This window comes from Callorhinchus milii, unplaced genomic scaffold, assembly GCF_018977255.1.
Source record: "Callorhinchus milii isolate IMCB2004 unplaced genomic scaffold, IMCB_Cmil_1.0 Scaffold3, whole genome shotgun sequence".
In the NCBI taxonomy this organism is placed as follows: domain Eukaryota; kingdom Metazoa; phylum Chordata; class Chondrichthyes; order Chimaeriformes; family Callorhinchidae; genus Callorhinchus; species Callorhinchus milii.
In genome coordinates, this window is record NW_024704744.1 from 57,982,819 (window position 1) to 58,009,373 (window position 26,555).

The 26,555-nt window shown below is 40.3% G+C and overlaps 1 protein-coding gene across 2 annotated transcripts in view; it reads left to right on the top strand.

Moving 5' to 3' along the window:
• egln1a (egl-9 family hypoxia-inducible factor 1a) overlaps positions 1 to 26,555 on the top strand; it is a 48,399-nt gene that overhangs the window by 11,737 nt on the left and 10,107 nt on the right. For both annotated transcript variants that reach the window (XR_487907.2, XM_007893853.2), the window contains exon 2: positions 19,966 to 20,085. Coding sequence is in view for 1 of the 2 variants with exons in the window: in XM_007893853.2 (XP_007892044.2) it covers positions 19,966 to 20,085 (120 nt within the window). In the remaining variant the exon portion in view is untranslated. The remainder of the gene's footprint in view (positions 1 to 19,965; positions 20,086 to 26,555) is intronic.

Genomic DNA, 26,555 nt, shown 5'->3' on the forward strand with positions numbered 1-26,555 from the left:
GGAGCATTGAGTTTAAGATTCTCCTATTATTATTATTATTATTATTCTCGTACTCACTTGTAAATGCCTCCACTGTCTTGTCCCACCCTCCTCTGTGACTTTCTTAAACCCTACGAACCCACCCACTCCCTGCTCCTCGGCAGACACTGGCTTGTTTCATATCCCCCGCCCTGCCTACCCCACCATCAGCGGTTGGGCCTTCTGCCTTTCTGCCCCACTCTTGCATTCCGTCCCAGAATCTCTTTGCCTCACCCCCTGCCTCGCTTTCTTCAAGGTCTGTCTCAAGATCTGCCTCTTTGACTGTGCCTTTCGTTATCTTCCCAACCCTTTGACTCCTACCCCTCCTGAATCCAATGCCCAGCTACGGTGCAAACAAAGCCTTGACTGTCCAGCACTTCAGAGTTCAGGTGGACGTTAAAGATTCCATGACACTACTTGAAAAGAGCATTTCTCCCAGTGTCCTAACCAACAATCTTCCACATTGAATTGACTGTATATTTTGTGGGCGAAATGTGATCCCAAAAAAAGTTGCTGTTGACCCTAGACACATAGTATTGTACCTGGCTAATATAGTGTCCCACAGGTATGGGGTGAATCTTAAACTTGTTTAAAGTAGCACTCTTGCTATTATAAAGCCCCTGGTACGTTGCTGTATCCGTTGCATCATTGGAGATGCCTGTCACAAAGGGAGATGTGCCTTGAGCATTTCCATCCAGGTAATGAAATCAATTTTGCCTGAACCTTCCAAACAAATTAGCTAACATAATAATAATCATAATCCTTGCATTTGATATAGTGCGTTATCACGTCTTTAAGACGTCTCAAAGCGCTTTATTCCTTTTTTTTCAAAAAATTGAAATAAAAATCGTTTCATCTAAACTTTCATTTTTACTTTAAATTTGAAAAAAATTGTAATAGAAGACTATCTCATCAGGTCTTTTTCAAATTTAGAAATTTCTGTGGCATTTGGATGCTCATTCATACCCTGCTCAAAAAAACTTCTGGAACTATGCTATTTGTTATAATGCAATTGAGGGCTGAAAGGTGTGACATGAAAATCTAATGAGGTTTAGCAATCTTCGCAGTACATTTTTAAAATTGATTCCAGAAAAGGCTTCTGCTACGTTATAATGTACATACTATACTGTGCAGTGTGCTCAATAATTTAAGATCTAGTTTGTCTTTCTGATGGTTTCACAACCCCTAACAAGAGTTGTGCATGATTGAAGGAAGATGTTGTCATGCCACTTGTCTCTTCAACATTATTAATTGCACAATTTTTCTAGTAACAAAGGTTTCATAATTGAAATTCTGTTTCTCAGCATCTTAAGTTTTATTTGATTATATTGGATGGCAAAAAGAAAATATGAAATAGAAAATATTATGAACAATTAATTCAATATATCTAATGGAGAATATCATTGATTTTAACATTCTTTAATGTTCTCTTTGTTAAATAAGAACATTTTTGTCAAGGATAATTTCAGTGCTAATTACTTTTAAAATATACTGTGCCAAAATTCTGCTACTTTACATTTTTAAATATTTATATTGGAGTCTTGTAGCTCAATGGTTAGAGCACTCACCTCCAATTTAAATATTGGAATTAACGAATAGACCAGAGACCTGGGTTCTGTTCCCGGCAGGGTGAAATGTGGGCCAGTTTCCTTACTCCACGCGCCTCTGTTTACCTAGCAGTAAGTAGGAACCAGGTTGTTAGTCAATTGGCGGATCGCTTTTCCGGGCATAATAATCTTCAAAAGCTGAATCCACGACTGCTTGTAGGACACTGCTGTGTGCAATTGGCTGCTGTGTTTCACCCACAAATATACAGTCAGTTCACTTTACAGTATATTCTGTGAAGCACTTTGAGATGTCTAGAAGACATGAAAAGGGCTATATCAAATGTTAATAATTTATTAAATAATTTAATTATTATTAAATTATTTAATAATAATTATTATTAAATAGCACATTTAATCTGTTTGGAATTGCAGCACTAAAATAATAATAAAAATAATAATTGCTACGTTTGGTACAGTATCTTTCACATGAGGAGGCCCTATCAGAGCACTTCATATGGTATACTATAAAGTGTAGTCAGTCCGTGTTTTATAGTCAGTCTGTGTTTTATGGGCAAACACTGCAACCAATTTGAGCACAGCAATGTCCCACAAACAGACATAAAGTGAATGACCAATTTTGTTAAGGGACTGTTGGCCAGGACACTGGGAGAAACCTTTGACTCGGAGGCGAGAGTGCTACCAGTTAAGCCAGGCTAACACAACATTACTCCATTTCTAATATTTTTCTAGTTTTATTCCAAGAGTGAATTGAAACTATTGGCCAGTCACCTCCCCACCCCCTGGCTTGGCTCGTGCTCCGCCACTGTCAAGCGCTCTGGGACGCTACCCAGCGTGAAGGGTGCAATATACATGCAAGTTGTTGTTGTCGGTTCTATCTTTAATATACTTTTTCATAATTTCCATTTCTTAGCTGATTCTCAGCTCCTTGGCCAAAATGTTTCTTAGCTGTCTTGTGGGTGTTCCATTGCCTTAATGGTCAATAATAAAAAGGGAGCTTTAGTGATTGCAGTAGAATTATTTAAAGTTATCAAAAAAATCCTGAGGCTGCTGATAAATTCTTTCTCTGGGAAGGAGGATGTATATTCCTTACTGCAAAAAGGTAATTATAGGAGATGATTCTTATGTGTTGCACAACAGTGATGTATAAAATATTTAGAAATATAATTGCTGTGGTAACAATTCAGTGAAATGCGCCAGACTGATGATTATGCTGCAATAATAGTCAGCTATTTTCAGAAAGAATCATTTACCTTTGTGGAGTCCTGTAGCTCAGTGGTTAGAGCACTCGCTTTGCAAGCGAGAGACCTGAGTTCAATTCCAGGCAGAGGGCGAAACCTTGGGCAAGTTTCCTTACTCCCCACAGAGCCTAATAATAATCCCTCCAAAACAAAAAACAATAATAAATTGGTCATTTTCAATCCACGACTGTTTGTGGGACATTGCTGTGCGCAATTGGCTGCCGCGTTCGCCCACAAATATACAGTCAATTCACTTTACAGTGTGTTCTGTGAAGCGCTTTGGGACGTCCTCCCGATGTGAAAAGCGCTATATCAAATGCAAGGATTATTATTATTATTATTATTTAAATAATTTTATTACTGGAAACTTCTTCCAGAAATTGTAAGCCTGTGAAAACATCTATCAGAATGACATGGACCTTTTTTTAAAAAAAAAGGTACTGTATCAACTTTTTTTTGTTATACTTTTCTGTCTTTTTGTTATTGTGGACCGTCATGGAATGTGCAGCCTTCTCTTCCCTCACTTCGCACCTTTCGGATTCTGTCCCTTGCATAATATTCCTAAAGAGTAAAATATGGTCTACAAACTGCTTCCTTCTCTTTCCCCTCCATCAACACTACTCTGAAGGCGAAGATGGGTTTGGTCTGGCTTGAGTACATTTCAATGAATAAAATGCTCTTCCATGGTTGACCTGTTACTAACTACTTGTGATACAGGAAAACACTCCTAGCCCTTTCTTTGGCTGCTTTTCTTCATCTCTGTACAGAACTGCTTGAGACAGGAGAGGTCTTTTTCTGGGAACCGTAGAAGACAAAATAACAGAAGATCAAATTCAAGACTATTATGATGTAGTATGAGTAGCCAGGTATAGCAAATAAAGCATAATGTACTTTGTTGCATTTATGCTTTTATCTATTTTTTGCAGCCCACTTTAATGTACAGTTATCCTCCTTTTGAAAACTACCAATGATTTCAGAGTTATTGTTGCATTTTAATTTGAGAAATGTTTAGAAGAAAAGCCTAATATTAATTACTCTGTGTATATTTATATGGAAGAGAAATGTATAGAAGTCTTTGTAATCATTTGCAGAAAAAAACAAAATTTGTATAGTATTAATTGGAAAATTAGACTTATGTTCTTTGGATTAGACTATGATGTCTTGTTAAGACTTCTATGGAGTCATTTCAGGAATCTTTTTTAATTGAAGTTATAAATCATTAAAATACATCTATAACATGTAAAAAAATCTGCATTGGGTTAATTTATAGAAGCTAAAAATTAAATATACTGATGAGATTTTTGAGACCCACTTCCATAGCGATGAATGCCATTGCATTGGTTTGTTTTGACGCAGAATAGTATCTGTATGAAGTCACAGATCTGACTGTTGATGAAAATTGGCATTTGTATACTGATCTAATTTTTCTTACAAATAAAAATATGTCTCCTTTTGCAGTATACATTTTAAGCTACTAATGTTTATAGATTTTACATTTCTTGGTTTATCAAAGATTTGCTGTTTCATGGAATCCCAACCAATAGCACATACCTTGCTTAGTACAGCCCACTTGCCTTCCTGACATTGACTGATGTGTTTTGTCATCCTTGAGCTTTCCTCTCGGTGCCTGGCATGGTTGTACATCAACATCAGGCTGCCTCACGCACCGCACGTAGCAAGATCATTAAAAACAGTGCCTGTCTGGCACGAGTCCAATACCAGGAAGTTCACATGAGTTCATTTTACTCTGGGGTGGCGGCTACAATCGCATACAATAGTTTGTGTAAAGAGGGAAAAACAGACCAACTGTTACAAAAAAGCATGATTCATTTAGATGCATTTTCTTTGTGTGAAAAGGTTAAGATTGCACCAAACGAAATATGAGGGTGAGGGCAGTTCATTGCAGATGTCATTTGCTTTACTTATCTTTCCTCTTTCCCTTTCCCCTCTTTCTTTAACCCTCCCCCCACCAAAATCTTATCTGCATTTGTTGACTCTCGCAGTTGTTCACTGATATGGAGATGGTAGGCTGTAGGAAAGGTTTATTATGTGATGCAGAACTCTGCTAGTCTTGGTCACTTCTGTGCCTAAACATTTATAATTTGTAATAAAGTGCAGATTTGTTTCTCACACATGTTGTTTTGTTTTCAATGGGGATTAAGAGTTTGTGAAAACGAGCTATTTCAGTACAAAAAAACATTTATTTTAGTAAAATATGTGATTATATCCAGGTTTTAAGTGTTGAGTATTAAATGTTATTGTGGATACTGACATGCGAATATTGAAACGTTTTCTTAGATCAATTATATATTTATTTCTCACAGAAGGAAAGCCACTTTAGATTGGCAAGTAAATTTATATTACTCTATCAGAATCTAAAACCCTCACCAACGGTGGAATTTTACTGCACACCTGCAGCAAGATTACCTGACAAGTTATGCAGGATAGATAAGGCACTATATCAATTGCAAGGATTACTATTATTACTTGCTGATGCATTTGTTTGTAACAGGCAAGAGTTTTCCTCTTCAGCTTTTCTATTCGAGTTGTAAAATAATAATCCTTGCATTTGATATAGCACCTTATCACATCTTTGAGACACCTCAAAGCGCTTCACAGAATATACTGCATTTTGTGGACGAAACCCAGCAGCCAATTGCGCACAGCAGTTTCCCCACAAACAACAACAACATTCCATTTATAGAGCGCCTTTCACGTCTGGAGGACGTCCCAAGGCGCTGGACAGATTGGGCAGGACCCGAGCAGGGGGGAAATGGTCAGGGTGAGGGGAGGGAAGGGAGGGGGCGAGGAGGGGGTAGACAGTCGAGAGGGGAGCTGAAGGCACGGTCAAAGAGAAAGATCTTGAGAACGGCCTTGAAGGAGGAAAGGGAGGAGGCGGCGAAGGCACTGGGGGATAGAGTTCCAGAGCCTCAGGGCTGAGAGGCTGAAGGCCCGACCACCGATGGTAGGGCGGTTGGGGCGGGGGACGTGGAGCAGACCGGAGCCGGAGGAACGGAGGGTACGGGCAGGTAGGTAGGGGGATAGTAGGTTGGAGAGGTAGGAGGGAGCAAGGCCGTGAATGGCCTTGTAGGTGAGGATGAGGATCTTGAATTCAATCCTCTGGGGGATGGGGAGCCAGTGGAGGCGAGCGAGGGTGGGAGTGATGTGGTCCCGAAGCCTGGTGCGGGACAGTACACGAGCTGCAGAGTTCTGAATGACCTGCAGCTTGTGGAGGGAGGTGGCGGGAAGGCCGGCGAGGAGAGAGTTCCCATAGTCCAGCCTTGAGGTGATAAAGGCGTGAACCAGAGTTTCAGGAGCGTGAGGGGTGAGGTAGTGCCGTAGTCTGACGATGTTTCGGAACAATCGTGGATTGAGTGTCCAAATTATTATTGTTTTCATGAGGGATTATTATTCCCAGAAAAGCGATCCGCCAATCGATCAACAACTGGGTTCCTACTTACTGCTAGGTAAACAGGGGTGTATGGAGTAAGGAAACTTTCCGAACGTTTTGCCCTGTCCGGGAATCAAACCCAGGTGAATGTTCAAACCGCTAAGCTACAGGATTACTATAGGTTCTATTAGAAATGTCACCAGGTAGCTACCATATTGGTTTTTAGCCCAGAAATTCATAATAAATGAGTCAGCCAACAGAGAATTGTCCTGAAAAAGTATTATTGTTTAACACATCATATGGGAGAAACAACATCGCGAAGGACATTGTTCTTTTAATAACTTCACGTGTGTGTCAGTTGATTTTTCTTTGCTCTGTTACATATAAAGCTTTGGTCTGAACTGTGGCCTTGTTTTATTTTCTCTTATCAGGAGCAGAATTTTCACTCCCATATCAGAATAAGTTGGAGTCCTGTAACTCAGTGGTTAGAGCGTTTGCCTTGCAAGCATGAGACCTGCGTTCAATTCACGGCAGGGCAAAACGTTGGGCAAATTTCCTTACTCCACAGGCCTCTGTTTACCTAGCAGTAAGTAGGAACCCGGTTAGTTGATTGGGGGATCAATTTGCTAGGGATAATAATTCCTTCAAAAAAAAGTGGTTACTCAATCCATGACTGTTTGTGGGACACTGCTGTGCAGAATTGACTGCCACGTTTCGCCCACAAAATATACAGTCAATTCAGTTTACAGAATATTCTGTGAGTGCTTTGAGACTCCTCAAAGACGTGATAAGGCACTATATCAAATGCAAGGATTATTATTATAATAAGTTTGGTGCCATTCAAAGGATTACTTCCTAACATGCAACAGCCTTAGCCGTCAAAATATTCTCTACAAATAGAAGCATAGAAATTTGCTGCGTGCAAGGAGAACATTTGGTCGATTTTATCTGTTCTGCCTTTTTGAAAGAGCAATCCATTCATTCCCAATATTTGCCTTTTCTACATATCCCTGCAAAATACTTTTACATATCTATCTAATTCCTTCTTGAGAGGGAATATGCAATCCTACTTCAACCACAGCACCAGACAACTTATTTTGGTTCTATTTTTGTTCATTTTAGATCTGTATTGCATGGTGACATTCGCATTAAGTTTTTTTNCAAATGAAGTTTTCTTCTGCAAAGTTGCTAAAAGCATTCCACAGTAATGTTACCCCTCCCTCTGTTGGGTAACAGTAACTCCTGTTTTCGGTGTCTTGTTACAGAATGTTTGGAAGAGGGATAGAGCTCAAACTTTAGAGTGACACCATTGACTGGAAAGCTATACTGGCAACAGTATGTCCAAATCCCTAACTGTCCAGTACCTTGGGACTTGTTCCCGATGTGAAAGGTGTTATACAAATGTAATTTTGTATTGTATTAAAATTGAATTCCTTCTTCATGTGAAGAAATATTTTTTTGTTCAGCGTGGATTTGAGAGTTTGCAGAGCATGTTTCCAGAAACTAAGCACAAGCCAAGTTGCATTCTGCATTGACTTGTGTAACTCGTGGGAACGCAATGTCCTTTTTGGGATCATATCCTCAACATAGTTCATCTCCTCAACCTTCAACTTCAGTTACTAGTGCAGTGCTGGCTTTTGTCACATGACTGGAGCGTGGGTGATTCTATATTTTTTGCTAATATCTGAAGCCCTGGATCAATCCATTTTGATTCGGCTTCCACCACCCTTTCAGGCAATGCATTCCAGATCTGAACAACTCGTTATGTGAAAAAATGTCTCCTCACCTCGTCTCTGTTTCTTTTAACAACTATTTTAAATTAGTGTCCTCGGGTTATTGACCCACCCGCCAGTGGAAATAGTTTCTCCTTGTTCACCCTATCGAATCCCCTCATAATTTTGAAAACTTCTAATAAGTCTCCTCTGCTCTGCTCCAAGGAGAATAATCTTTATTCTCTGCTCCAGGAATACCTTTTCTGCTCCAAGGAGAATAATCCCAGCTTCTCTAGCCTCTCCTCATAACTGAAGTCCCTCATTCCTGGTACCATTCTGGTAAATCTCCTATGCACCCTCTCCAATCCTTGACATCCTTCCTAAAGTGTGGTGCCCTGAACTGAACACAGTACTGTAGCTGAAACCTAACCAGTGTTTTACAAAGGTTCATCATAACATCCTGACCTTTGTATTCTATGCTCCTATTTTTTAACAGCTTTATTTACCTGTCCTGATTTAAGATTTACTTATGTGAACCTTCAAAGATTTACTTATGTGAACCCCCACTCCTTTTAAGATCTTTGTTCCTTCACTCCTTTTAAGATTGTGCCATCAGCTTATATTGCCTCTCCTCATTCTTCCTCCTAAAATGCATCACTTCACATTTCTCCACATTAAACTTCATCTGCCATGTGTCTGCCCCTTTTACCAGTTTGTCTATGTCCTCTTGCAGTCTGCTACTATCCTCCTCACTGTTTACTACTTTTCCTAGCTTAGTATCATCTGCAAAATTGAAAATTATACTCCCTATACACAAATCCAGGTCATTTATATTGATCAAAAGGTGTAGTGGTCCCAATACCGACCCCTGGGAGACACCACTGCACACTTCCCTCCAGTCAGAAAAACAACCATTCACCACCACTCTCTGCTTTCTATCTCCCAGCCGGTTCTGTATCCATGCTGCCACTATCCCTTTAATACTGTGGCCTTCTATTTTGCTTACAAATCTCTTATGTGGCACTTTATCAAACGCCTTTTGAAAATCCATATAAACTGAATCAACTGCACTACCTTCATCCACCCTCTCCGTTATTCATTAAAAAATTCTGTCAGGTTTGTTAGACATGATTTGCCTTCAACAAATCTGTGTTGGCTGTCCTTTATTAACCCATATTTTTCTAAGTAAAAATTTATTTTGTCCCGGATTATAGTCTGTAGAAGTTTCCCGAATACTGACATTAGGCTGACTGGCCTGTAGCTCCCAGGTTTATCCTTCTGCCCCTTTTTGTACAATGGAGTAACGTTTGCAACCCTCCAGGCCTCTGGCACTACCCCAGTGTCCAAGGAGGATTGAAAGATTGTGGCCAGAGCCTCTGTTATTTCCACCCTTAATTCCCTCAGTAATTAAGATACAAAGTACTCATTCAGTATATCAGCCATGATATGCTTTCCTCTTTGGTCCCTAATTTGGTCCCTACCTCTGACTAACCTTGTATTCTTTATATGCTTATAAAATACCTTAGGTTTCCTTTTATATTACCCACTAATCTTTTCTCATACAATCTCTTTGCCCCTCTTATTTCCCTTTTCAGTTCTCCTCAGTACTTTCTATATTCTATTTGATTATTTTCTGTATTTTGGACCTGACATTTATCATAAGCCTCCTTTATCTGTTTTATTTTGATCACAATTTCCTTAGTCATCCAGGGAGGTTTGGATGCCCTACCTTTCCCCTTTGTGGGAATGTATTTGTTCTGTCCATGAACTATCTCCTCCTTGAAGGCTTCCCATTATTCATTAGCTGTTTTACCTGCTAATCTTCCTTTCCAGTCTACCTTGGCTAGGTCTCTATTTAACTCACTGAAATTAGCCCTTTTCCAGTTGAGTATCTTCACCTTTAACTGTTCCTTGTCAACAACAACAACTTGCACCTATACAGCATCTTTTACGCAGTGTAGTGCCTCAGAACTCTTAACAGTGGCGGAACCTGACTCTGAACCGGGGGTGGAAGTGACCGTAAGCATGGTCAAAGAGAAAGGTTTGCAAGTTGGACTTGAAAAGGGGGAGAGAAGGGGCAAGGCAGAGGAATTGAGAGTGTTCCAGAAGTTCGGGGCATAGTAGTGAAAGTGCGATCTCTGATGGTCGGGCGGAGGGTTCGAGGGACGAGCAGGAGGCCAGTGCCAGTCAAGTGGAGGCGCCGGGTAGTGGATTGGGGAGAGAGGAGGTCGGAGATGTAGGGAGGTGCCAGAGAGTGAAAGGATTTGAACACGAGTGTGAGGATCTTGACATTGATCTGTTCGTTGATGGGGAGCTAGTGGAGCCTGGCCAGAACTTGTGAGATGTGGGTACGGAGTTTGGTCTGGGTAATTATGCATGAGCCAGAGTTCTGAATGAGCTGGGGAGACCGGCGAGGAGTGAGTTTGAGTAATCCAGGCGGGAGGTGACAAATGCATGCATAAGGGTTTCGGCTACATTTGGGGTAAGATACGATCGGGGGCGGACAATGTGGCAGAGGTGGAAGAAGACCTTCCATTGACCCTTTCCATAAGTACTCTAAACCTAATGATCACTGTTGTCCAGATGCTCCCCAACTGAAACCTGCCCACTTCATTCTCCATTTGGAGTCCTGTAGCTCAGTGGTTAGTGCACTCACCTCGCAAGCGAGAGACTTGGGTTCTATTCCCGGCAGGGCAAAATGTTGGGCAAGTTTTCTTACTCCACCCAACTCTGTTTACCTACCAGTAAGTAGGAACCCAGTTTTAGTCGATAGGCGCATCGCTTTTCTGGGGATAATAATCCATAAAAAAAAATTGGTCACTCGGTCCACGACTGTTTGTGGGACACTACTGTCCTCAATTGTGGGCGTGTCGCCCACAAATATACAGTCAATTCACTTTACAGTATATTCTGAGAAGTGCTTTGAGACGTCTAAAAGACGTGAAAAGCGCTATATCAATTGCAAGGCTTATTAATATTATTTGGAGTAACTTTAGCTTTTCGAATAATGCTGTGGGATTTTTAACACCCACATGAATGAGTAGATGTGGTCAGGCGCTGTATCAAATGCAAATATTATAATTATTCTATCAACAAATAACTGGCTTTGCTCTATATTCTCCTGTAACTAAAGCAGTTGCAGCACTATATCAGAGGATGTCAACTCTGGAACTCATCGAATCTTGGACAACTTCGGCTTAATCTGTTTCATGGGATCTATCAGCTGGGGTGACTTCTCTGAAGCCAATGGCTATTTTTCTGATTTTTTTTTTAAAAAAGTCCAACTTCCCCATATTCTCTGGGGAGGAAATGGGGGAGGATCTCACATTGGTGGAGAAGCTTTAGGCGAAAACTGTTGAAATGAGGAATGCTGCTGACGCAGTTTATAATCTACTTTGATAAATAAATGCATGAATTGCATTTGCTTGGGACAGGGGAGAGGTCCTATTATGTCGTTTTTGTTGTCATAAAGGACTACATTGGCTTAACACATGTACCTGCTGGTTGTGATTTTTAATTAGACCCTCCTACTTTTCTTTTTAAATTGTTATAGGATCATTTAGGCCAATCTTTCTCAGGTTTTAGACCTGATGAAGTGTGTACAGTACTTCAGGCAACAGATGGTCCCTGTTTAGCCAGTCATCTTCAGATTCATGTTTTTCAAATACAGAGAAACTAATAGAAGCTTACCATCAGGGTAAAGGTCAAACTCTCCCCTTTTTCCCCAGAGAGAGATTTAAGCAGTTGAAGGATAGAGAAAAGAAGTTGCATTGTTAAGGAATTTGGGTTTGTTTTGGTTTTGCACATTTATGCTTTTAGTGTGTTAACATTCATTCTGCATATGAAGAGATAATATACATTACCATCAGCATACTAAATTTCACCTCCCCACTCCTCCCAATAAAGAGAAATCTGAGCAATAATTTTCAACTCCTCTTTTGGGTTTCAATGAGATTATCTTTTGTAATTCTGGTTTGCAATCTCAAAAATAAAATATAAAAATTTAAATTTGTAAGATTAACATAAGGAAAGAAGCCAAAAGAATGATGGAAACTAGATTAGACTGGTGAAAATCAGTTTAACATTTTCTTGAAAAATCTTTGTACATAATTTTGGTAGAGACCACACCTACTTTTCAAAATTCTGGTCTTGGGCAGAAGTACGGATAAAACTTATAAATTACACATAGCCTATTTTATAAGGACTTAAACCAATCAAGAAACATTTCTGTTCAGTAATTTTGTGAGAAAAGAGCACTCATTCATCAAAAATCTCATATCAATGATCATATCAAGTAGCCTGTTGTCCAATTATAAGCTTTGGTCTGAGTGCCAAAGGCAGCCATTTTTGTACATTGATGGGAATGCTCTCATGCATTTGATGCTGGAAATTCACAGGGAGCATCTTATACCTGCCATCTATTTCGTGAGAGCTCAAGGCTGCACTTGTCAGATGTCAATTGGCCAATTAGTGACTATCCTCCTGGTGTTGGTGGTGGTGGGAGAAAGGTAAGAAGTATCTCATTGGAGCTGAGCTGGCTCCAAGGCCAAGTGAATGTTGGAATTGAGTGGATCCTCTGTGCTGGTCTTGGTAATCCGTTTCCTGTGCCAGACAGGTCTGCAGTACTCCAGGCCATTGCTGATGACATACCAGCGAGCCTGACTCATCTGCTCCTCCTGGACTTGGAGGAGCAGGGATTCTTCCCACTCAGCTCTATTAAGCCAAAGCCTTAACAGGTAGAGTGGTACTCGCTGGACAAGGAGCCGCAAAGCTTGCCAGACAGTACTTGCAATGATAAGCTATGCAGTTTTAGCTGATTAAACTCAAGCAGTACTCCAACCTACACACTGGGCTCACCAAGCCTAGGTTCTTGCCAGTCTGCGCCTTATAATTATAATAATAATTATTGGGGCTAATAATTCCTTTAAAAAATTATAATTTGGTGACTGAATCCACAACTGTTTGTGGAACACTGCTGTGCGCAATTATTGGCCGCCGCGTTTCACCCACATAATATACAATCAATTCACTTCACAGTATATTCTGTGAAGCGCTTTGAGACGTCTCGAAGATGTGATAATGTGCTATATCAAATGCAAGGATTATTATTATTAGTAGTAATACTCTCCGGAATTAGGAAAGCAGGGTGCATCCCTTTGGGGAGAGAGTGCACATTCCATTCCATGCACAAGAAATTCCATGTGTCAGTGGCATGCACCAAACTCTAGCTGGTTTGGATACTCTTAGCTGGTGATGGGTGTGTATCAGACATCCAGTTGAACAAGAATAATGTCCCTGGTCCCCACTCCAGCCATTTTAAAGTAAAGTCACACCTATAAAATTTTCAACTTAACCAAAGTCAACTTCATAAAGCTATGAAAATACATAACTTCATAAAGAAGCATTTGTCTTGGAAATAGTTACATGGGATAAGTCATCAACAACTACAACTACTTGCATTTATATAACACCTTTCATACAGGGTAGCATCTATAATAATCTTTGCATTTGATACAGCACTTTATTGAATCATTGAGATGTCTCCAAGCATTTCACAGGATATACTGTGAAGTGGGGTGACTATATTTTCTGGGCGAAAAGGTCAAGCTAAGAATCTGATTTACTGTGGGAAGTTGGAAAGGGAGACTTCCACCTATTCTGGTATAGTAAAAGTTCACTCTTCAAAAAACGATCCTTGTCTAGTTCAATTCCGGACCTCATCCAGTTTAGTTGCTCACACTAACTCTGTCAAGATTTGCACTCATTCCTCATAACGGCTCAACATTCCTGATTCATTGTGACCAACTGTCCGCAGTGTAATGCGAGCCGCTCCAGCGAACCTCAAATCCCAGCTGCTCTGACTCTAGCTTCTTCGTTGTGTAGAATGTAGTTTTGAGCACAAAGCACCAGCATATTGTGAATCCACAGCTGGTGGGAAATTGTTGAAGGGATAGTTTGTGAGAGGGAATGGAGACATGTAAGTGATGATCAGTGTGGATGTGAGGAGAAGACAAAAGCAGAAATCTTGCTTGTGGGAGAGAGTGAGTGAATGAAAGGTAAAAGAGAGATAGAGGGTAAGAGTCATTGAGTAAGTGATTAGAGAGAGCGGCACAGGACTATTGTACATGTGATCGTGAAAGAGCTAAAAGACAGAAGAGAGTGATTGTGGTGTACAAGGAAGATCCAGTGACTAGATGGAGATCTACAGAGTGCGAGTGACTGAAGGAGGGAAGAGAAATCTGGGAAAGAACAAATGATTGAGGGAAATAGTGCAAGAAACAGTTCATTTTATTCTGAACTGTGAAGTTGTAGGTAAATGTCAATTGGAAATGAGTCCCACTGTCTTTAAAACACTAATTGCAGAACAAGACAAGAACAAGAACAAGTGGAGTCCTGTAGCTCAGTGGTTAGAGCACTCGCTTTGCAAGTGAGAGACCTGAGTTCAATTCCAGGCTGAGGGCGAAACCTTGGGCAAGTTTCCTTACTCCACACAGAGCCTAATAATAATTCCTCCAAAACCAAAAACAATAATAAAAAATTGGTCATTTTCAATCTACGACTGTTTGTGGGACATTGCTGTGCGCAATTGGCTGCCGCGTTCGCCCACAAATATACAGTCAATTCACTTTACAGTGTGTTCTGTGAAGCGCTTTGGGACGTCCTCCCGACGTGAAAAGCGCTATATCAAATACAAGGATTATTATTATTATTATAAGACAAGCTATTCACTATATTTCTCTCACTTATCATGGGTTTTCAGTGTAACAAACCTCATAGTGCTGGCCATTCTCATATGAACCATATAGTCTGCTGCCCTCTGCAGACTGCATTTCTTCCTGTCCCATCAGCATAGGAGTCAGCCCGTACCATGCAATATTTTTTCATCTATACATATGAAACACCAAATGAATTGTTCCTGAATCTATGAAGCACTCAGTACAGAAAAAATCAAACCAGAGAACTCGAAAACACGGTCTATTCATGTAAAGGCTCTCACCTTCAAAATTCACAATGCTGCATACGTTTGTGGCCAGAACAGCACAAGCATTACTGCCACTTAATCAGGAAAGAATGTCAGGAATACTATTATTTGAAGTACCTACACTCCTCACTATCGAGAAGCAAAACATTTGTACCTAACATTCGTTTCAGGAATTTGGGAGATCCGTCTGTGCGCCCATATTTACTTTAATAGGTTGACCACCTTGTATTTTCCTTCTGTCAGTTTAAAACTAGCTTACAGGAAGGTCCAAAATAGATGACCTCATTGAAGTAAATGGAGTTGCTCCAGGAATCGCACAATTTTTTTCTCCTTTGCAAAAATGACCAGAAACTATGGATCTCTGCAATCCTCAAAAATATATTTTATAAATTGTGCAAACTTTTCAACAGTTATTTCTTGTTGTTGGTAGTATACTTTGAACAGAACATACTTTTTTTTTTAGCTTTTCCTTCCCGTGGAAACCAGCCTTTTAAGTTTATGCCAGAAGCAGAAGAGCTGCTGCAGCTGCATCTCAACATCCTACATCAATCCAGAAAGTTCAGACAGAATAGAATGCCAGTGTCAAGGCTGTACAGTTTCTCAGCTTTACACGGTTTCTCATCCATATGTGGCTCAATCCTTGTAAACAGAAATTTATATGCAGTGCTTACCCATTACTTGCTTAACTAGGGTGGCTCAGTGGTAGCACTCTCGCCTTTGAGTCAGAAGATTGTGGATTCAAGCCCAACATCGGGACTTGAATTCACATAGGCTAAGGCGACACTCCACATCAGTGCTAGGGATGGTGTTACATTGTTGGAGGTGCAGGTCTTTGTATGAGCCATTCATAGATGGTCTCAATTATACTCATCTCTTGATATTCAATCTATTAGGCAGATTTGATCTGAATTCATTAAATATACCTAATACCAAACAGTCTTATATCTACTCATCATAAAAAAACTCAAACTCTCTCATGTGTGGAGTGAAAAAAAATTGATAGTATTAAAAAGCATGCTCTTCACAAACCTTATTACTGCATATAGCGCCCAAAGATCTGTAACGCAAAGTAGATTGACTATATTTCGCCTAGAAAACACACTTTACAGTACGTGACATCCTGATATGAAAGGTGCTATAACAAATTAAGGATTATTATATACTTTTTTTAAAAACACAATTCCCTGTTTTAGATCCTTTTAGTTCATGTATTCATGTACCTGGTTTCCATTGAAGACTAGATGCATATTGTTCTAAAGCTTCTAACCTGCTTAAAGAAAGAATAGCCTCTGACCTAGTTTCATTGCTTTTGGAAGCACCAATTTTCTATTTAGCACTTCAAGCACACAGCCAAATCTGAGCACTCACTGGCATTAACCAACGTCCTACTATTGTGTTGCATCATGTGACAGTAAATACTGTTGAACTTGAAATAGTGTGATTAAAAAAACTAAACTTATTCCATCTAGTGTAAGCGAATATCCATCTAGTGATGGAACAAGTAAATGAGATTTGTTCCATCACTAGACGGATTTCACTTTACAGAAGTTGTAGAAGGTAATAGGAACGCCCTGCAAGCTTTGGTAAGGAGGGCTAAGCCTTCTTGATTTCTCCTTTTCTTATTTTGTTTGCCTCATTGTAGATTAGATTTGATTAACAAGCCAAAGAGCTTTGTAAATTTGGCAGAAGAGTATAGGTAGTTAAAACAGTCTTGCAGTACATCTGCTCAACACTTAAGACAACCCATTTATATCAATGCGTTTTTTCTTTAATCGGTAATAATCTTAATTGCTTAGCCTTAATCTATTAGGGATCCTGTTTCTTTATCACATGACAAGTTCAAGAGTTCATTTCTGATGAGCCATGTGTCTGACACAAGCACAAACCCATCACTATGTTTAAGAGTATCTAAACCGGCCAGACTTTTACATATTTACCTACCTGGGCTGCGCGTAGAAATTTCTCTATCTGGAATGGAATGCATTGTATTTACTCTCTTTTTCCCTCTCTTGGGACACCCCATGCTTGTGTAATTCTGCAGAGTATTACGCACAGGTTGTTAATAGCCAAGGCTTGGGATCCAAGTGTATGAATTGGAGCATTGCTTAAGGTTAACCAGCTAAAATCACATAGCTTGCTATTGAAAATACTGACTGACAAGTTACTTGCCCACCTAGGATCACCCTATCCATTAGGGCTTTGGCTAGAGAGTTAACAGGAGCTGAATGTGAAGAATCTCAGCCCCAGTAATTGGTCTGCAGCCCGTGTCCTCTCCTACACCAGGCTCTGCGACCCTATCATCCCCCCCGTCCTCGACCGACTCCACTGGCTCCCCATCAGAAGATTCAGTTCAGGATTTTGGTCCTCCACTTGAAAGCCCTCCATGGCCTTGCTCTTTCCTATCTCTGTGACCTCCTAACCCCCTACCAACCTGTCCGGTCCCTCTGCCCAGCGGGCTCCAGGCTGCTTCACCTCCCCTACCCTGCCAGCCTCACCATTGGTGGGCAGGCCTTCAGCTTCTGTCCCAACCCTCTGAACCTCCATCCCATAGTCCCTCGACCTCGCGCCCCCTCCCTTGCTTCTTTCAAGACCCATCACAACACCCTCCTCTTCGACTGTGCAGTCCATCACCCTCCTACTCCTACCCTCGCCGTCCTCCACCCGTCCTGATCTCAACCAACAGCTCGGGTGCGGATCCCTGACTGTCCAGCATCTTGGGACATCCTCCGGATGTGAAAGGTGCTATACAAATGTAATTTGTTATTGTTGGTGTTCCACTTCAAGTCCTGCCAACAAGCCAGGCGAGTTGGTCTGTTATCAACAGACCAAAGCAGCTTTGGAGTACTGCGTTCTTGTCTGACTCAGGAACTGCCAATTATCAAGGCATTCCATTGCCAAGCATGCAACCTTGGATTTAGACCAGCCCCAGGAGACCCATTTACCTCTACTTGCTACCCTCACCTCCAATATGGAGGATAGTCATTGGATGGTCATCCAACAAGTGTACAAGTTTCTCATCTTGACCCCAACTCTTCTGTAATCTGTTTCAGTCAGTTGCACTCTCTGTAAAAATGTCCTGGTGTCTGCCTTGAAATTCCCTTTTGAAATCCTAAACCTGTGTGTACTCGTTCTCCTACCTTGACATATCTGAAAGTATTCTGTGTTCACTTTAGTGTATCTCTATTACATCCCTCTCTGAGAAGTCTCTTTTCAAGGCTAGCCATAGGTCATCTAATCATTGCTTAGCTCTGACACTAGAGATCATCCCCATTGCTCTCTGCACTGCAGGATGGAGGGCAAGGATTCCCAAATTGTCTGGGTTCAAATCTTCCCCCCCCCCCCGATAGTAGGCAACCTGACTCAGCGGGCTCCAGCCTGCTTCACGTCCCCAACCTCGTCCGCCCCACCATTGGCAGGCGGGCCTTCTGCCACTCTGTCCCCACTCTCTGGAACTCCATCCTGCAGTCCCTCCGCCTCACCCCCTTCCTTGCCTCCATCAAGACCTGTCTCAAGACCCTCCTCTTCGACCGTGCCTTTGATCACCCTCCTTCCCTCCCCGCTCTCCAAACTCCCCTATCTTGACCCCCATGTTGGGTCCGAAACACTGATTGTCCAGCGCCTTGGGACGTACTCCTGACTTGAAAGGCACTATACAAATGTCACTTTGCTGTTGTTTGGAACCCCCACACAGTCAATCCATATAAATTGAGTATCCTATTTTAATTACAAACGACATCTTTAAATAATTAAAGAAAATAAATAAAAAGTACTGCTTACAATATTTCCACTAACTCTGGGTACTGCATGCCTGATGAGTAAGGCTGATCTCACCCGCCATTGGCCTCACCCCAATTGGTCAGATTTCACAAGTAACGAATGGGTCCCAGAGCCAAGGGGGTTGTGATTGGTCCGCAGGGAGCAAGGGCTGTGATTGGTCTGTGAGGATGGAATCCACAAGATCCACAAGGAGCAAGGGCTCTGATTGGTCTCAAGGGAGCAAAAGCTCAAGCCCTTCGTGGTGGTTTGTTCCAATTGCCGTTTCGTGTAACCTGGGCCCCCTAAAACCATCTTATGGGTAACCTCTTTGTGTCAAAGGAAACTAGAACGTTGTGCATTGTGCTAGGTGTGGTCTGATAACTTTTAATCATTGCTCATATCATAACTCATTCCTGCAACACTATAGGTCATCCTCATAGCTGTACTCTGCACTACCTCTAGCCTGGGTAGCCTCTTATGTCAAAGGTGACCAGAACTTTGCACAGTATCCTTGGTGTGGCCTAATAACTTTACAGCTTGAGTACGGTTTATAACTATTTTTCACTTTGTTTCAGAACATAGCAACGGTGGAAATGGAAAAATTGAAGCTCCTATTCTCCATGAATGGAGCTTAATTTGCAAAAATACAGGCAGTAAAATTATTAAATTTAGCAATATTTCACTGCACAGGACTGAGGTTACACCACCTTCTTGGTTAACTGCAGTGTAGTGATCTCTTGGGAGCCCAGTGTATTTTTAAAGGGTGATTCTGTAAAATGTTTCTTTGTTGCATATGCACATTTCATGGAAACTAAAAATCAGAAGAAGCTGGTCACCCTGAAATTGCTTGTTACAGTTTTTCTTTGTTGGAAAATAATTTGGTCACTGGATGATCTCAGTTTGTCATAAAGTATGTGTTGGATTATTCAATTCATGGTTTGGTTTAAATCAGTGTGTGGGGGTTCTTATTTTACTTTACTAAAGAATTACAATGATTTCAGAATGTAAATTTTTTGACTGATTTTCTTGCATTAAAATGTTGTTTTTATTATAATTCAAGTTGTTATGGTGAAGGGGAAATCTGAAAACAGTAAATTGAAACATGCTCACAAAGAGGCAAGGCAGGCCTTGCTAACCAAAGTTTGAAATAAATTGAATTAGATTAATGCAGAATGTACAATAACCTTGAACAGATAAGTTTCCGAAAACACCACTGAGGTTACTGCCATCTTGTACAATAGTTCTAGTTTGGAATGTAACTGTTGTAACTATTGTTTACATATTTGTTCACTGATTACAGGCAATGGTGGCATGTTACCCAGGGAAAGGAACAGGATACGTGCGCCATGTTGATAATCCTAATGGAGATGGAAGATGTGTCACTTGTATATATTATCTAAATAAAAGCTGGAATGCACAGGTATGTAACCAGCACAGGTATTGTTTGCATAAATATTTCTGTTTTTATTTTCTGTGAGTTAATAATTTAGCGAAGTACAAGTTTGGAAATAATTTCTGAAGGTCTTAGATTGCTAAATTGAAATATTACTGGCATTGATGATTAACCAAGGTCAGTAAGACTTATGATTCATGAAATGCAGAACCGATCAAATTCAATGCACTAACTCGAATTACTGGCCAAGATTATTTTACAAAAATCAGCAACAAAAAGTACTTATGAACCCAGTGTACATTACCTAAGTAAATCATTGTGCAGGATAAAAAGGTCAAAAAGATCTCTAGTAAATTTATTCCTGCAGATGTTAGCCCAAGGGAAAACTTCAGGCTTATTCACCAGATACAGTCCTAAAGCAGATTGAGTTGGGCCAAAATTCAGACTGTTTTGATGCTCAAATGATCTTTGCAGAGTACAGGTGTTAATGCCAGGGCTCTTCAGTATGTTTTGGTTCCTATCGTTATTTAGAAGCTGGAGAATTTCAAAATTCATTTAATGTTATTCTTAAATATGCAATGGAATGTGTTAAGAATATGGCTATTATGTCCCCTTTATCTCGTATTGGTCAGAAAATTGATAAGTGCAGGTAGCTGCAGATATATTAAGAGTGAAAACAACATATGGGGAAAGGAATCTCTTAAAGGGGGGTATCTTTCAATTCAGACGGCAGAATGGGTCTAACTGAACGTAATCCTGTTGTGTCTGGTGGATGTTATTGCTTCAAAGAATGAAAATCTTATTAGTGGATAAGCTTCTTTTCTGGGAGTGAGCAATGAGTAGGACACTTGCCTATGATGGGTGATCTGAATGCACGAGACCAGAACATTTTGTTGTATTTGAAAAAAAATTCAACTATAATTAGGAATTAATTATCTCAAATGTGAGAATTTCATACTGACCCCTGCAGGAACATGTAAATATTGTGTGACGACAGCAATTGTCTCACCTGCATTGCCCCCACAACTCAATAGCTAGATATAAGGTATTGGCTGCTGCTCTTAGAACTGTAACCTATGGATGATTCAGTGCTTCCATGAGAGGGGGAAGTGAAAATTGGTGGGATTAACTGAGCACTATCGACTTAACTTGGCACCCCAAAATAAGAGCAGTTTTTTGGTGTTCCAAGCTGATTAGCATAAACCTAGCAACGTTATGCACCACATTGGTATACTGCTACTGTACACGGATGAAGAAAAATGAGCAGGTCAGACTTCAACTGAACTTCAACTTCCATTTCAGACGGCCTTCCCAACCTGCCCATCTTTCATTCTGCTGACCTGCTAAGTCTTGGAACTTCCTAAATACTGATTAGTCAATTTCTGTGCCATTTATTTTGGGTGTCACCCTGCTTCCTTTGAAATGAGAAATGAAGTCATATTAGGAGAGGTGAAGGTCACCAGGGAAACAAACTTGTTACAGGAAAAGAACCCTAGCGATTTCCTCTGGTGGATGCATAGTAATGTATACTGTGAGATGAGCATGAATTTAGAATGCAAACCATATCTAAAGTGGATAATCTCGCTAGGCCTATCCCTCATGATTTCTATGTTTGTATCGGGTAAGCTGTTTTCTGATATCATTTCTGTAATGGGACCCAGAATTGCACGTGGGATTCCAACTGAACTATAAACTATATCTTTTATCAATTTAAATTATTTTCATTTTTGTATTCAATGACCCTATATATAAAACCCAGAGCCCTGTCCTTTTCTACTTCTAATTTGATTGCTGATTTTTAAAATCTATACCTGTGCATCCCTGGATCCCTCTGCTCCACAACATGATTAAGTGATTAAGAGCTACGAGATACCTGGGTTCAATTCCAGGCAGAGGGCGAAACCTTGGGCAAGTTTCCTTACTCCACACAGAGCCTAATAATAATCCCTCCAAAACAATAATAAATTGGTCATTTTCAATCCACGACTGTTTGTGGGACACCGCTCCCGCATTTCACCCACAAATATACAGTCAATTCACTTTGCAGTCTATTCTGTGAAGCGCTTTGAGACGTCGAGAAGGCCTGAAAAGCGCTATATCAAATGCAAGGATTATTATTATTATATTAGGACATATTGCCTTTCCTTATATTTTTTCTCAAAATGTATTGCTTCAATTTCATAAAATTATACTGATACCTATCTGCCAAATTTGCTAAACTCTGATTTCCGGCATGCTTCTTTAGCTTGCTAAATTTGATACCATTGATAAATTCAGAAATTATTTTTCCTATGTGTAATTTCATATCTTTAGTATAAATGAAAATGGTAGAAGTCCCAGACCCCCTAAGCCATGCCACTAAATATAATAATCAGAGAAATACAAATTTGCCCATTCATGAATTGAAGCCATGCAATTATCAAGGACTTAATTAAATGTCTTCTGAAAGTCCACATCTCTACACACATTAAGACTTCTGTGCAAAATTCAGTAATAGTTAGCTTGGCTCATTTGTTTTCTCCCTCATCTCTGGACCAGATGTTGTAGTTGATGCCCCATACAAGCTTGAATTCCTCATCTAGGCTGGCATTCCAGTGCAGTACATTGGAACTCCATTAATGAGGTATCTTTCTCTTGAAAAGAGAAAAGATGTAAGTTTCCTAGCCAACAGTGGAGTCCTGTAGATAAGTGGTTAGAGCACTTGCCTCAGCGAGTGAGAGACCTGAGTTTCATTCCCGGCACGGTGAAACGTTGGGCAAGTTTCCTTCCTCCACACATCTCTGTTGGTCTCGCAGTAAGTAGGAAGCCAGTTGTTAGTTGACTGGAGGATTGCTTTTCCGGGGGTAATAATTCCTTTTAAAAAATTATTCACTCAATCTACGACTACTTGTGGGACCCTACTGTATGCAATTGACTGCTGTTTTTTTGCCACAAAATATACAGTCAATTCACTTTACAGTATATTCCGTGAAGCGCATTGAGACATCTCAAAGACGTGATATGGCACTAAATCAAATGCAAGGATTATTATGGATTATTGTAACAATCCTTCATATTAATTGGTCATTTACTTCATGACTTGTTTGAAGAATCTTGCCAAATAGCTGTCTTGTTCAGTTACAGAAACAGTCACAGTAATTACTTGTTAAATGCTTTGAGACATTTTGACACACGATACTATAACGCATGTTCTATCTAAACTAGTCAATCACAACCTACAAAGCAACCTACTTTTTAAATCATAAATCGCCTACAAAGTAAACTGTCACTACTCTTTACAGTATATCATGGAAAGTGCTTTGAGATGTCATCCTGACATGAGAGGTGCTGTATCATGCGATTATTATTATTTAATATGCTGTTTCAAAATCAATACTGAATCTTTATAGCTCAATCCCTGCCTTTGTAGGTGTTTATAAATTTCATCCTTTTATTATTATCTACATGTTTACATACAACTAAGGTAATACTAATCTCCTAACATTTCCAAGTTTATGCCTTTTCCCCCATTGTGAACAGGAGTTTGACAAGTCTTTGTTCATAATTTCAAGTTCTAAACCTTGTGGCTGGAGTATCTGCTCTCTCCAACCTGACCTCCTTAGATAGAACGTTCTGCAAAGCACACCGTTCAGTCGTTGGTGACTTTTCTACTTTTAAGTGCCATTAATGGAATCAGAAGTCATAACTCACGGGATTACTAAACAGACAACAGCTATTTTGTCCAGTATTTTAACTTAATTTCCTTCTATTGTAGGTTGCATTTTGCTCCCCACATCAATTCTGCTTAATAGCAATAATGTCGGTATGTTTGAGCTGTTTATTGCAGAAAAGCTGATCCTGAATGGCACATTATTATTTAATGAACTAGCTACGATTTGTGGTATAAAAATTGTAAGATAGAATAACAATTTATAAAATAAAAAATAACTAGTCAGAGACTGAAATTCCAGACAGTTTTTCTACTGCCTTTAGTTTGAGGATTTTGGACTTCAAAACCTTCCTGTTTTATTAAAAAAAACACTGAATAGTGACGGGAAAAAATTGACCACTCTGCATCTAGGTGCAGTAGGAGGGTCTGGTTATTCCTCAGTTTTGGTGCAATTGCTTCATGAGAGTTGATAATGCCTTCTGGTAATCCCTTTTTTATATTGCTTTTTTTATATTGTAGTTGTAGCGCCCATTATAAATGTTTGCACATATGTGGAACTCATGAAAAATGCTATCCTCAGTTCTGACGAAGGGTCCTGGACCTGAAACGTTGACTCACTTTCCTTTCTCTCTAGATGCTGCCTGACCTGCTGAGTGTTCCCAGTGACTTCTGCTTTTGTGTCAGATTTCCAGCATCTGCAGTATTTTGCGTTTTGTTTATCCTTTTTTAATGTTGGGTTTGAAAGTAGTTAGACAAAGGTGTGACCAGAAAAGACCAACTTATTCTGTTAGCCGAAATTTTATGTTAGGAACCCGTGATCAGAGGAACCAACTTCATTTGTATTTTGTATTTTAAAGCTTGCTTACTTAATAAAGCAGAAAAGTTGCATTAGTTCAATAACTTACTTATAATAGGCTAGGTTACCACAAATGATATTTGCTGTTATGCTCACCTAAAGCAATGTTACTGTAATGATAATATTGAGGTCAATACCAAGTTCATAAGCAGTAGGCAAAATCTCTTAGAGTTCGTTCAAAGGTACAGCCAGTAGTAAAATTAAAGACTGTTGAGCCCACGAGCTATGATCCGTATTAGCAATAATACTCTTTTGAGCTGATAATAGCAGATGTTGAAACAAAACAGTGTCTGGAACTGGAATGTTGATAAATGCGGCGTTGTATCAGAGGAGCAAAGTTGATTCTCTAGCAGTTGTGTTTCAGTTGTATTCTTGTATCATTGCATTCCTTCTGTTCTACTTTTTTTCCGATGTTGCTGGAATTTGTTGGAAACCTGGAACAGTCAAGGTCGAATGGCTTGAGTTATAGAATGAGGGAAGAGAAAGCTCTTGTTAGAAAAAAAAATCAGCCATCATCCGTTTGCAACCAGATATTAGACCTTTCCTTTATTAATAATAATAATAATAATAATTCCTTTATTATTATTCGTTATTCCCCAGTTTCCCAATGGGTCAGACCAAAGGCCGGTACAATCAACAGATCTTATAACAGAATAATACCACCGTAGATATCTCGAGTTCAACACTGTGTCTTTACAGCACATAAGCTTGATTCTTCATGCTTTCAGTCTTCTTGCTTACAATCTTCCATCTGATATCCTTAGCCTTAGTGTTTCTAGCTCTCAGTCTTCCATCTCCCGTACCCTTGCCTCCGCAGCCCGGGATGGCCCCATCTCCCGTACCCTTGCCTCCGCAGCCCGGGATGGCCCCATCTCCCGTACCCTTGCCTCCGCAGCCCGGGATGGCCCCATCTCCCGTACCCTTGCCTCCGCAGCCCGGGATGGCCCCATCTCCCGTACCCTTGTCTCCGCGACCCGGGACGGCCCCATTTCCCGTACCCTTGTCTCCGTGACCCGGGACGGCCCCATCTCCCGTATCCTTGTCTCCGTGACCCGGGACGGCCCCGTTCACAAAGTTAACGGAACTCTTATACCGATGTTCGTCCAATCCTGGTGCGGACATTAGATCACCTGCCGAAATCATGCTGGGTTCACGTGAACACCTCATGGGGTGTACGTGCCTCACACACACAGACACACTGTCCTTGAGACAGTCCGTTATCTTGTGTACGTGAGGGCAGTAGTACACGTCTTGTCCTTGAGACACTCACGTGATCTTGGGTGTAAACTCATGAGTTTCAGTCCAGTTGCCCCCCCCACACTTAACTTAAAAGTTAACCCGTTCACAACATCTATTATGATTCTAACATTATACAAAAAGTGTAAATTCTAACACTCACCACCTCGGTCGAATGCCAGGATGATCAATTCTGACTGAACAAATTATAGCTTAGCTGAACCTTCTTTTACAGTTGTTCTTTTTTAAAAATATCAGGATGGTCCGTGTGAATCTGCACGCCTTCACCCACCTGCTAGTTGTTTTCAGGCTGGTTTAAACAAGCTGGGTCCATCCTTGGGTACAGTACCCATGAGTTGATTCAGATTAAAACAATGTAGGTCTGTTATATCAACAACTAACAAGAGAGCTGTAATAAACAAATTTCTTCCTTCTGAACCAATTTAACTCTTCAAGGCACACATACTGTCATTTTCGCATAAAATTTTATCTCAAGCTATGCTAACTACCTAACATACGTCAAGCTTAGACATAAACTCTACAATTTAGCTGATTCTGATTAGGCTCATAGTGTCAGAAATGATTTCAATATAGACTATCATGTTATAAACAACATTCACCTGATCAAACAACCAGTTTATTATCATAATTGTCATTCCACAGTTTCGCTAACAAACATAAGCATTTCTAACTGAATCAAAATAATATTTTAAACAATAACATATTTCTGAAACCCAATATTTTAAACTGGTGAAA